At 41.1% G+C, this 13417-nt stretch overlaps 1 protein-coding gene and 1 long non-coding RNA gene across 5 annotated transcripts in view; one reads left to right on the forward strand and one right to left on the reverse strand.

The window, feature by feature from the left end:
- CFAP61 (cilia and flagella associated protein 61) overlaps positions 1 to 13417 on the reverse strand; it is a 107554-nt gene that overhangs the window by 14008 nt on the left and 80129 nt on the right. For all 4 annotated transcript variants that reach the window (XM_040551783.1, XM_040551785.1, XM_040551784.1 and 1 more), the window contains 3 exons: positions 10668 to 10995; positions 9849 to 9940; positions 7082 to 7287 (listed from right to left, as the gene is read on the reverse strand). In XM_040551783.1, the coding sequence (XP_040407717.1) occupies positions 7082 to 7287; positions 9849 to 9940; positions 10668 to 10995 (626 nt within the window). The remainder of the gene's footprint in view (positions 1 to 7081; positions 7288 to 9848; positions 9941 to 10667; positions 10996 to 13417) is intronic.
- LOC121067373 lies at positions 142 to 9835 on the forward strand. Its single transcript, XR_005818269.1, has 3 exons — positions 142 to 400; positions 8792 to 8859; positions 9568 to 9835. It is a non-coding gene; the product is annotated as an uncharacterized LOC121067373 (long non-coding RNA).

Below are 13417 nucleotides of genomic sequence, written 5' to 3' on the forward strand. Positions count from 1 at the left end.
CAGAAATTACTTGGTGCCTTTTTGTTCCTCCCCTAATCAATACAAGAAGAAAAAAATACTTCTGAGAATCCTTCCTGTTTTCTTCTCATTTTTTGAGGAAGGGCAGTCCTTATTTTAAATCAACTAATGCAAAATTTCAGCACTTACCTAGAACTGTTTTTACTGTTTGAATCTCAATGGCTTTGTCTTTGTCAGCAAACAGTTCAGACAGGTGGAGTGGACGTGACACCCCTGCTAGACATGTTTCAGGGTTTTATTCTGATTGCTCTCTCTTGGGCTGACTGCTGTGTGGTCCCACGGGCAGGACACTAGCATGCAGTGCATCGTGCTAGTTCGTTTCTTCCACAAGGCACGCAGCCTGTGTGCACTGAGATGGCTCCAGGATGCAAACCGAAGCCTAGTGAGTACAGATGGCTAAAACACATTTCTGGTAAGAGCTAAATATAAATGCAGTATAAATAGAGCACTTAGTACTCTGTGTTATGTGTGATTCAAGCACTTTGCCACATCATGCATTAGTCTATCACCATGCTTTACAAACTGTTGAGTACCAGAAGCGCTTCTCACACAGCATCTTCCTAACTTCAGCGTTACACCGAGAGTAAACTCTGAATATGCCCAAGAAGAAACTTTAGAAGGGGATGGCTGATCAACACAACATTTCAGAGGGTGCCTTTTAGAAACTGGTCAGCATAATGGTGTGCCTCTGACAGGATTCCTCATCACTGCCAGCCCAAATCTGCGCTGTTTGTCCCAGCACTGCTGCCTTTGCTGCTCTCGCTGTCATGAGATAGTGGTGCTCCTTTGTCTTGTCATCAGCATTACTGCCTCATTAACGGGATGTGACCGGCATCTTCTGCAGGTCATGTCTGAAAACAAGTTCATTAATGCAGTATTACAACATCCCAAGTAGGAAAAGCACTCACACCTAATTTGATAAATAAGCTAGTTAAGTATTTTAGAAACTAGTGGGCCAGATTTTTATGCATTGTGTTAGTAAATTTGGTTTTCATTAATGCCAAATGAAGCCTATATGAAGCACTTCTCTCTCATATTAAAGGCATGATGCCAGTGAGCATCCATTTGGTTGCCAAGTATCAGGAGACCCCGGTAATTATCTGTTCTGTACTCAAGATGCAGCAGAGGGAGATTCCACCGCCCTGTAGACACGTTCCATAACTTGGCAACTGCCTTACAGTTGCCTTCAGCTCAGGAGCATACAAAAGGGTGCAACTGGCCAGTTACATTCCTCCTTTGTGAAGCAGTGTGGAGCACTGATGACCAAAACCAAATGCACAAGCTTAAAAGAAAAAGTATTTCAGGCCTCTCCCCGCACCTGCCTCTTTCATCTTATGCTATGGGAATGGGAAGGATTTGAAGGCTTTCAGCAAGTGCCAGAGACCTCTGAGGGAAGGGAAGGAGTGTGGTGCAGTGAGTGCTTTGTGTTACACCTGCTGGGATTTGCTTTCTTTTCCCTTCAAGAAAAATCTTCCCTGTTGGGAGGAGCCTCACTCTTAGGTGCTTAAATTCCATCAGAGCCTTTTCAAGATGCAGCCTTACAGGAAATCAATAAAAACTGCAGAAATTCCTTCCTGAAGTGGATTCTAAATCTAGGTAGTAACGCTGTGAAACATCCAAGTGACATGAAAAGAATGTACACAAAATCCTCAGCTTCAGGATATTGTCTGTGGTTCCTAAGGTTGTGTCTGCCTGACGTCTGACAGTGACATCTGAAGGATGTCGCTGCTCATTCTCTGCTCAGGAACGCGGTGGCCAAAGGCCCAGATGGAGTGAGTGCGACGGCTGTGGCGGCACCAGGCAGATGGAAAAGTGACCATTGCTGATGCGATGCTGGCTTCTTGGAGCACAACAACAAGTGAGAATGAGACTGCTCAGTCAGGGACTGTTGCCTGTCTAAGTCCCTGACAACTTGCCCGGCAGACCTTGGCATCCTGTAAAACAGCCAGAGGGATGAAGCGCATCCCCCCATGGTGCAGGCAGAAGAGACAGCTGTCTGACTGGTTGTGACCATCTTTTGGCTTAACAGCCTATTTCGTCAGCTGTTGTTTGCATAGGTAGAAACAAAAACATTGGCTCTTAATTTCATGTTTAGCTAAGTAACGGACTGGGCCACTCAGATGCTACTCTAAATTAAGATGGAGTACCTAACACATGGTAGGATCAGGCTGCAGGAGCTTAACTGTAGGCAATTATTTTTGAAAAACCTGGTATCTTTTGTTATCACATTAATGTCTATGTCACTGGGATCACAGCTAAGGCAGCTGGGCATTCTGAGGAGCATTCAGTTTAACTCTGCAGTTGTAGAGTTGTACTGAGACCTCCTTTAAGGATGTCCATTTAAGGTCCTCCTTTAAGGATGTTCACAGTACCTGTCTGCTAAAGAAGGAGACAGGAGAAAGGAAACTTGAAAAATCATTAGTTCCATCAGATTCAGTTAGACCAGCCAACACAAAGCTAAAAGCATTGTTTCCCTTAAAAATAGTAATAATTCAAAAGCATTTGAGACTTTCAGTGAGCTGTCAAAGTACTGTCAGACAGAGGAGGAGTATTCAGCTCACTAAAAGATAACAGACTCTCAAGTGCCCTAGTGCATTTCTTAGCCATGGGACCAAGGAAATATAGTTACACAATTTTATGCTGTTTTTGTTTGTTTGTTTTGTTTTTCAGTTATTGCTCACCAGGTTTGTAAATCTGCCAACTTGAAGTCTTAGATGCTTCTTTTAGAGGCAGCTTTTAATCATGCTGAACTCATACTGAAGTCAATGGAACTTTTTCCTCCACACAAGGAAACGTTATTTATCTCATTATTACCTTTGGTGGCAGTTTCATGCGTGCAACTGGAAGGGGTTACTTCTTCAAGTTAGCTGAATCTTGAGGGCCTGTTGCTAATGCTAATTTGAAAATGGCACTGGCCCATTAAGGCCAGGAAGTCCGGTATCATGGGGTTAACCTTCAGCCTTTATACCAAATGCAAATCATCAAGGAAATTCATTGCTAGGTGCAGTCTCTAATTATTTAAAAGACAATTTGCATGCTACACAGAAATAAATTGGCTCCCAGGTGACAGCTGTTCTACTGTGTCCATTCCTGGAACTAGATGCCATGCCGTGAAATCTAAATGCAGAGCAAAAGATTAAAGCAATGTACTTTCTTGCCTTATAAGAAGGCCTTTCCCAAAATACAGGCATAAAGAAAGGAGGAAGGGAATGAATGTTTCAAACCAGCAAGTTTATAAGCTTAACTAACAAACTGCAACATTTTCAGTCTACTTTTTTTTTTTTTCACTAAAAAAAGTTTGCGCTTCACAACTTGCTAGAAAATGCTGCAAGTGGGTATAGGTGTAATGTGTAGCAGTTTAAAAAGATTTTTTTTCCAACAAGAGAAATTCAGCCTTAACATCAGGTTTGCACTCACCCAGTGCTGTGAGATCATTACAGACCATGTGAACATCACCCAAACCAGTTCTTCTTTCTATCCCACACAGAGAAATCACTGATCACATTTTCATATTCCTTGCCAAAGGAAGATCAGATGCCACTTTTCACCTGCATATAAGCCTCAAGACAATCTTCATCCCACAAGAGATGCCAAAACATTTTTCAATTTCATGGTTTTCTAACAGATAGTCTTCTAATGGCTAGGTTTAACATTGTACATTGTTGCACATTGTACACATACATGTACACTCTAAGACTACATTGTATTCCCAGCCTTTTTCCATTGCTGTACCTCCTCCTGAAGGAAGCAATTTCCTGTGCTGGTGTGCTTTGCACTAGGACTGCTACATGGAGCTTACAGGCAGTTTGCTTCCTCTTCTCACTGCCTCTTCCTTTTCTTACTAGCCCTTTCACTCTGCCTTGGCAACCTTTGTTCAGCATCACTACTTAAGAAGAGCTGAAGAAATGCGATGAGGACTGATGAGCAGTGTTCCCCTGTGGCACACCTGTGATCCTGGCCAGACCACCTGGACACGCAGGCTGTGGTGGTGCCTGTGAGTATGTGGGTGCGAGAGGACCCTGACCTTGCACGGCTTCAGAACCTGCTAGGCTCCCAGCAGTTTCGGCCAATAAATAGCCCTGAGAAAGACCAGCTAAGATGCAACCAGTCTTCTGCAAGAGATGATGACTCCTCCATTGAGTGTCTGTGCTGGCATCAGATAAAGCTGCCCTTCTTATTCTTCTGATGTTGACTGGCCTACCTCATCCTATTAACAGATCATCACTGGGATCTTCATCTCTCTTGAGATTTTTTTAAATCTCTGTGGATGTTTAGAACTTGATCTTGCTTGTAATCCCTGATGAGCTTGCACAGTGTGTAGGGATCCTGTCACCATCATGACAGCAAGGGAGGCTAATACACACTTAATTGCTTTCATGAAGAAATAAGCTGTCCATTTGGAAAGACAATGTCTCATCTCTTTAAAATCTGTGTGTGTGGCTATCAGGAGTGCAGACAGGTGCAGCTGCACTGAGGTACCTGGGCTGGGCTACACGTCCAATGCACAGTAACATAGTGAAAGGGAACAAATGCTGGTTTTGTCAAGGTCAGGAAAATACCACTACCTGTGTCGCAGACAGAAATCCCAAAGCAAAATGACGTATTCTTCCAGATGTTGATGCTGGTGTGAAACTTGCTAGTGCATGTAACTACTGACACTAACCACATCTGGGCAAACAGCACAGGCGTGTCCGACAATGTTTGTGGTTCACAGAAAAGATTAGTTCACAGCTGTGTTTGCATATTGTAGCACCATGAACAAGGCTGATGATACCTTGCCACGACCTGAATACTGAGTTTCTTCCAGTGCTCAAAATGTATTAGCTGATCAGCTGTGAGAAGAAAATTTTCTGCAGTCTTGGCCTTTATCTCATACAATTGTGTCATCCACCTTCAGTTTCTACTTAACACCTGCTGACAGTATACTGTTTATGTGAACTTTACATTTGCTGGGTGCTATTGCTCTCTTGGAAAACAAACCCAACCTTTTCTATAAATCAATATGCCTCCCAGCAGAGGCATATTGGATCTCCTGAACTGAAATCTGTAAAGAAGCATTTTTGTCCAAGAAACTTTTAAAACCCACAGTTAAAGTTTGAGTTCATCCCATCTTCCTGTAAAAGATGAGGAATAACAAAGAATGAGGAGTCAGACTCTGACATATTTAGAATGAGGAGAGACTGCAGAAAGAGAAGTGCAAAGCATCCGAAGAAATAAGAGAGACGCACATCCAGCTGCGGTGACGCACCAAGTCCTTTTCAGGGGAGCTCACCCTTTGAGACGACAGCTGATACCACTATTCTCAAGACATGGCATACAAACCAATCTTTTGTCATTAAGTGAAAGGCTTGATTGGATTCCCTCCCTCCCCCATTTCAGCAGACATGCTCATTTCTCTGTCCTCAGCCACGTACAATGCCTTATCCATATTCCACTGAAGCTTTTTGACACTGAACCAACAGAAGTGCAAAAGCTAGAGTGAGAGGTACAGGAATTCAGAGACTCGTAAGTCCCTGTCTCAAGATACCAGGTGCTTCATTCCTACAGAGGAGTGCAACTATCAGCACAGTCAATGCAATTTAGACACAGAGGACTGTGCCATTAAAACTACATATTTCTAGTTTGTTTTGGACTAGCAGACTCCTGTCATCACACAAAACTTCTCTTGGACCACAGCGCATCCTTTACATCAAACTTTTACTAAATATTATCTAAATAATATTGTTTAATCTGAAAGCTTTACTGTCATTTATGCCTTTTTTCAAATCAGTTACAAATATAACCAAATCATGCCTTAAGACTTTTAAGGTACCACTATCAGCTTTGTATCATGATGAAATTTTACCATTTGTTCCTGTGCTTAGCTGTCTGTCTCCAAACCAGTTTATGTAAGGCAGTACTTCACTTACCCTGTACCTGTGACAATTCTTGGTCCCAAGCCATCACTTGCGCGAGGGATTTAAAAAAAAAATCAAAGATGTATCAGCAAGTTTTAATTACATGCTCAAAGAATTCTATCACATGAATGAAACTCAGGAAATTTTTTGCCACGCCTGAACTCAAAAGCACTTATTTTAGCTGAGGCATAAGGAATAAACCAAGTCTGAGTTTTCAGTCCATGTAACTTGTTAAGATATCAAGTTCTGCAGTAGTAGCAGAAGATTAAAGATATGGTAGATCTCATTTTTCAAACACCCCCCTTTTTCCAAAACAACTTCTTTAATTAAAGTTTGCATTTTCAAAAGCAATGAGAATGTCTTTCAGAGGAGACAGGACATAGATCTTAGCTAGAAATAGCCAGGCTCTCCAGACTCTCCTGTTGAGTCTCAGTCCTTGCCCCAAAACGCCTAGTCCCCAAGACTGCCCTGCACTTGCTTAGGCACAGCTGGTGGAGGGGAGCACCTCAGAAAATCTGCAAGACCTGTTTCACTGCTGCAAACTGCTTTGGAGGCCTGCAAGCTGTATGGGGAACATCCACTAAGCACGCAGACTCCTGACACAGCTTTCGGCTATAAAATTAAGTAACTCCCTATGTTCATTTAGACAGACAACAGTCTACAGGATAAATTCTAGGATTTGTTTTATCATCAGCTGACAGACAAGCTAAGCAGTGTGACTAACATTATGTGTGATTTAAAACCTCCCGAGAAAACTTTGGATAAAAGTTTGATTTGAAGTGCTTAAAACACTGACTTTTAATTTTGACTTCTGAATATGAATCTTGAGTTAAAAAATAAAAAAGGATTCTTCAGACTCAGCTTAATGAGTTAAGCCTACTGACTGTTCTAAGCAAATGTTATAATGATTCTGAAATGCTCTTTCAGATGAAAGCTGTTCAAGTAAACTACTGCTCCTTCTCTAAATAAATCTGAGAGAGACAGTTCTTTCCAGGAATCTCTTCAGAGCTTGCATTGCCACTGATAATTTTGCCAAGTAGTTGAAAATATTTTTTTTAATCTATCTTGAGCTCTAAGGGAAAACAGCTAGAAGATAAACCATAAGAAAAGAAAACTATAATTCATTCAGAACATAAATTTTATGCACAACGTTGAATTCATCTTACCTGTAAAGGTCTGTAATCTGCCCTTCATTCCAGCGATAATGAAGATCATTAAGAAGACGTTCATGCTGTCCATACAAGCAAATATAGTTGGACACAGGAAAGGGTGTCTTTGAAAAGCACGTGATGCTATCTACCATGCTGTATTTGTTGATATGCATTCTAAAATAATTCCCATGTCCTGCCTTTCCAGTTATCATTTCCATACCCTGGAACACAAAATAAAAGGCAAACTATGCAGATGGAGAGAACACCTGACCTGGCATACATACAGGATCTGCTAGGGTTTCCTACTTGATATTTACCATTTCTTAAAATCCACAAACATTTTTAACCAAGAATATCCATTCCTGGTACCACAGTTTATACAACAAGATGCCATCATTTGGGTACAAAGATTTGCTCTGTGATTTAGACCTTGGTTAACTGCACAGAAACTGTGAAGCATATGACTGTGAGCATGGCATAGGCTTTGGTTGCCCAAGCCCGAGCGCCACGTGAGACACCTAAGGGTATCTGGGACATCCGAACTGGGCTGGCAGTTATGACAAAGGAACCATGGGAGACCTGTGACCTTATGGAGCAGCAGCTGGAGGTCGGAAGGGATGACCTGGGGCATCTCAAACACAAGATCGCTCTGTTTAGGCAAAATCGAACCCTGTTTGTCCTTGTATTCTATATAGTGTCCATACTATTGCATACACATGGCATATCATAACTTACTATAAGATAGCGTCTTGATGAACAAAGAACACACTAGTATACCTACACTCTCTCTCCAGATTTATAAGTATATATACATACATACATATTTATATGGATATACAGGCAGTATATGCGCAGAGTCCAAATTTATGGCGCATTGTAGAAGCTATATGACAATAGGCAGAGAGTTGATATTACCACATTAATCAGTTACAAGCAGGCTTCAATGTTACAACCCACAAATTTATCACATGTCAATCATTCTGTAGTAGTCCGAGGTATGATGTGCAGGAACAGCCTTCCAACAATAAAATTACCACCAAGAAGGACACTGTCTTTAAATTTTATAAATGGCTATGCACTAGATGGTTGTCTGCAATTGAAGGAGGCTGGGCTTGATCTCTTTGGATGTTACCTTGAATTACAATTACTTTAAAATATATGCATATACATATATGACATATATATATGCATATATATACATGCACACACGTGCAAATATATACATATGACTTAGAATTGTTCTCAGTGACACCCTCTTGCTAATAGAAACAGGGCTGTCAACTATTGCTTACCTTATCACTATCAATAACAAAATAATAGTGTTGGATGTTGATGTTCAAACTGTAGCATTTAGTTTCAGCTAGTTAAATCAATTACTTAATACAAGACAAAAATGTAAAAATGTGTTTCAGATCTCACAGTGGGATGATCAAATAGCTTGAAGCTATTTTTTAAAGCTGTATTCATGTTCCAATTTTATATATCTTTAAAACCTGTTGCTAGGCTACAGTCACCTTTGTAACTTCCACATCTCTCAGTTAATACATTTCACTAGCTTCTCTTACTACTTTCCTAGGAAATTCTTTTAGGATTTACATGAAGTTTGTGGAGTGGCTTTAAAGATGTTATCTTTTCAGACAATGGGGAGTCAAAGTTGCAGCAAAAGAATTCTTATCATGTTCTAGCAATTCGGAGTGACAAAATCAATTTTTCTCTCTCTGATAGTCCTTTTTGCCTCCCAGTACGTGCTGCTTTGGACAGCTCATCCTGGATCTGAAAAGCTGCAAAACAAGGTGAGCCATGCTTTGATTTCCTTCCCCCTCTAAAGCATGGATTCCCTTTTTAAAACATCATTTCTTTCTATGGACCATTGCCACCTGAGTTTTAAAATGAACACTGAAGTAGTCTTTGAGAAAACACTCTACCTCATCTACAAGAATGGGCTTGATGTAGAAATCCCTGAGGAAAAAGGTACAATGTATATGAAATAGAAGCTTGAATAGGTGCACGGTCCTTTTTGGCTTTAAAATACATGAATCTAGTCTTCATGTTTCACAAGTGAGGTTCTGCAGTAAGAGACGTGGCTCCACATTAGTGTCATGGGAGAATCTTCCACATAGCCTAACTGCACAAAGTGCTTCCCTCTTTCGCATTCAGAGAAAGAAGACTCTCATGGTTGTAGGACTGGCTGTTTTCTAGCAGCAAAGTACACACCATCCCTTCCAGGATACATTCTTTTCCTTCTAGTCTAGAAATCAACTGAATTTCACTGATAAGACTGTGACATTTTATCATTTGTATGCATTTATGGCACCTTATTACAGAGGGAAGAAGGTAAGAGCTAAGGCTGAAAGCATATTTCAGTGAAATCTAGCTAATGCTATCCTATCTCTTCTTTATAACAAAAGTACATTTTTGGAGAAAGCCAAATATCAGAAAGTATGGTAACGAACATCTAAGAGGTTCAGTTCGTTCTAATTCATACTGTTATAATTCACCAGCTGCACCTGATTTATATGATGCACGCAGGCTTATCAGACTCTGGATTTACTACACGAATCTGATGGCAAATACCACCACTACCTTGAAGTTCTGTGTATTACCTATGTGGTAGGAACTTCAAAAGCAATATATTCCATGTGACTGAGAAAATGACTTGTATCTCTCTAGAGAATCAAGCAAAAAGAAGGCCATCCTGAAAAAGAGAGCACTGAGGAAAAGCAAACATGATATCTTCCCAACAGAGGAAAAAAACAAGGAAAAGTTAAATAACATAACTTACATGGTCAGACAGTGCAAGCTCTACGTCCAAGTGGATGGGGATTTCTGGTTTGGAAATATGCAAGTAATTACAACCTCTGGGAAGAACACCTCCTGCCATAAATGAAAAGATGAGATTTATTCACTCATACACAGAAAAGAAAATAAAGTGTCTGTTTACTCTCCTTTTCCCAGAATGATTATTATTTTTTTAACTAAGTGTCTAAAGAGGAAAATTTATATTGTTGTGGCTTCATGTTCTTTGGTACTGTTATACATATTGGTGCAGCAGCCACATCTTGAAAAGTTCTGATCATGACTGCAATAGAAATAAAAGCACAACTTGGTCCATTACTAGCAAAAATCTTCAGTGTAAGCTTTTTCTTTTTTTTTCTTTTTCCCCTTCCTCCCAACTCCTAGACAAGTCTACAGAGCTAAAGACAAATGAGGAATGGCAAATATTAGGGTACATGGTATATTTCACATGTAATTCTTGTAAATAATGCATCCCATCTGAGATACCTCTCAGTAGACAGCATCAGTCATGTTCTGGATGCTCCTGTTTCTCTCACTTGAAAATAGAGGGAATCTAGCATAGGTTAGACAAAGCTTTTAAATATCTTGAGCTAGGTGGTGACAAGAAGAAATGAATCCTTGCATGAATGCAAGCAGAATCACTCCCTGGTATCAACTGGAGGCCCTCACCTCTCTCCACTGACTGTACAGGGAGCTTTGATGACTTTACTGATGGCTTTACAGTGAAATGGACCTACACTGACTATATAGCAGCAAAAATACCAAAGAGGGTATGAAAGGATGGCAGAACTCCATTTTCACATACCTTTAATTTTACACCCCTTGTACATGGGGATGAGGCTATCCATGCCTTCTGGTGGCTTAGAAAAGGGCTTAAGGGTTGGATCAAAGAGATTCAGCATAGATGTAGCAAGTTCAAAGCCAATCTCTTTTGAATTGAAGTTGCTGTGTGTCCATTCATCTGCATAATATTTCCTGGAGTACTTTGTTAAAGAACCTGCAGCCCTGATACTGACATCATTAGTATGGAATTCAGTATCAATCACAAGTCTTCCATCAAAAACAAGGCAAGCATCATTAATTGCCTTAAAGGTTTCATAATCCACAGTCCTGTAGGCAAAGCTGAAAAATGCCTAAGAAGAAATGTAAGCAAATGCAGGTTATTATACATTAGTTACTGGCTAATTTCATAAATAAAAAGATACATTTCATTCTGAATGTTATTTATTTTATAAAAATAGGAACATGAAATACAGTTGGATTTTGTATACACAGATAAATCCTTCTTATCCAATATTCATAGCAACTAAAATTAAAGCTATAAATATTGGATCAGAAGGGGAGAATTACTAAACCAGACTCACCTACTTCTGGTTAAGTAAATTAATTTGATAAAAAAAAACTCTAAGATTATGTATGTCAGACAGCCTGAGTAGATGTGCACATTTTCTGTGTTAGTATATGAAACAGACTTGAATTCTTCATAAAGTTGTTTTGCTTCTTTCAAATGGTGAAGCTAAATTGAAAAACTAATTAATAGAAAAAGCACAATGTAGTTTGTATTTTAGCAGCATAACCATATATTACAAATATTTTTCAAACTGTTGTGCCTAACTGTATACCAGCAAACTATGCAACCATGGCTACCAGCACAGGCACATTCAATGAAATTGCAAGATAGGAAATTCAAATTGTTCAGAAGAAATTTCATCCTCATTCAAAGTACTGAATTTATGCCAGTCAGTGCTGTGGAGGCCAAGAAGTCTGTGAGAGGTATAAAAAGACTGAACATGTACATGAAAAGGAAAGCACTCAAATTTAATATACCTCATAGTGACCTAAACTTTGGAGAGCACATTCAAACTCCGTCAGGGCTGAAACACATCTCTAACTATTCCAGGCCTGTATAATGCTTGCTTTAGGAAGCAGATTACTCTGCACGCCCTTACTGCTTAGAGTTAGCCTGCTCTCAGAGACAGGGCACAGGGCACAGGTCTTGGATGTCGGACAGACCCACTGATCATCTGGGTCAATGCAGAGACCATGGCTAAGTGAAATCCTTGGTATATCTGGCAGTCCATTTCTGAATCTGGTAATAAACGGAGCTGATACATATTCAGTACATTTTGGTTTATGGGAGTGAAAAGAGACACGACTTCCACTCTGTAAACACCGCCCCCTCTGTCCTACTGCTCAGCTTACAGAACTGGCCCTGAGGTAGGGATTTATTCCAGGAGCAGCATCTACTGAGGCCATGAGCTTGTTTCCCCACAGGAGATTTCAAGGGCATTGAAAGAAAATAGCCCTAAATCCCTGAATTCCTCCTCTAGGTCTGAAAGAAAAAGCTAGTGATAATTCTCTTCTTTTGTCCTCCTGTGGCATCTGCCTAGTCCCTCTCCTGGGATGCCAGAAAGCAGATGAGACCCCCACTCCCCAGAATGGGAGCTGAGGCAGCACCACCACGACGAGCACCACAAAGCAGGTGGAGCTGGAAGCAGCCACCATTTCGACCCACGCACTAGGTGCCGGTGTGGAACAGATGTGCACACAGCACGTCGTGCAAAAGGCACTGGATGCCCCAAGAGCTGCTCTGAAACCCAGTGCAGTGCGAGGGGGAGGACTGCAGGGTCTGCCAGCCCTCCCTTTTTGTTGCCTGCTCTGCATGGCTCTGCATGTTGATTAATAGAGTGGCTCAGACTGCTCTCAGAATCACGTACATCTAACACATCTCTTGATGCCTGATTTATTTGCTCTTCAACAATGTCTAAAAGTGATTTAGAGAGGCAAAAGCCCACCTGAAATCTGGAGCCAAAAACGTGCTCACCGAGGAAAGAAGTGCCTATTCAGGCCAAGATGAGAGAGGTACAGGTGAAGTTAAAAGTCCTGCGTCTCCGGGGGTCTCCAAGTCCTGGAGCACAAGAAATGAAGCATGGGCGAGTGAGCCTGGGTCACAGCAGCTCGGGACTGGGGGCACAAGCCCAAACCCCTGCCTGCCCCACACCTTCACCTCTGGCAGAAAGCATCATAAGCAACAGAAGCGGGAGAAGCTACAGCTGCAAACAGGATCTTCACAGATGCCTCTTACAAAGGATAAAATGATGGCTGGCAGCTCCCAACAAGAGCGTAGAACAAGAGTGTAGACTGGGCATTGAGGGTTAAAAGTAGTAATGACAAAGTTGAGACATGCTTTCAATGAGATCACATGGTGTGCAAAGGGAACAGACAAAGACATACCATCTTGTTGCTGCAATATATATATTGTGAAGCTCCAGATCCTTTAAAAGGAGCTTTCTCCTTCATCAGTGCCCTCAGCTTTTAAAACGATTACATGACAACAAATACTCCTGTCCACAACCAAGAAATATTACTGTGCAAGCCAAGGAAAGGGTGGTGAAAGAAGTTATCGGATGAGCGTGCATTACATTACTGCCCTCATCTTCAGCAGCCCGAGACGTAACCGCATCAGGGTAAACAGCCATCAGGAACACATCTGTCGCTTACAGTCAGCCTCAGGGAGGACACAGTTGTGACCAGGGTAAAGGAATTACCCAATTA

Source organism: Cygnus olor, chromosome 3 (assembly GCF_009769625.2).
Source record: "Cygnus olor isolate bCygOlo1 chromosome 3, bCygOlo1.pri.v2, whole genome shotgun sequence".
Taxonomy (NCBI): Eukaryota; Metazoa; Chordata; class Aves; order Anseriformes; family Anatidae; genus Cygnus; species Cygnus olor.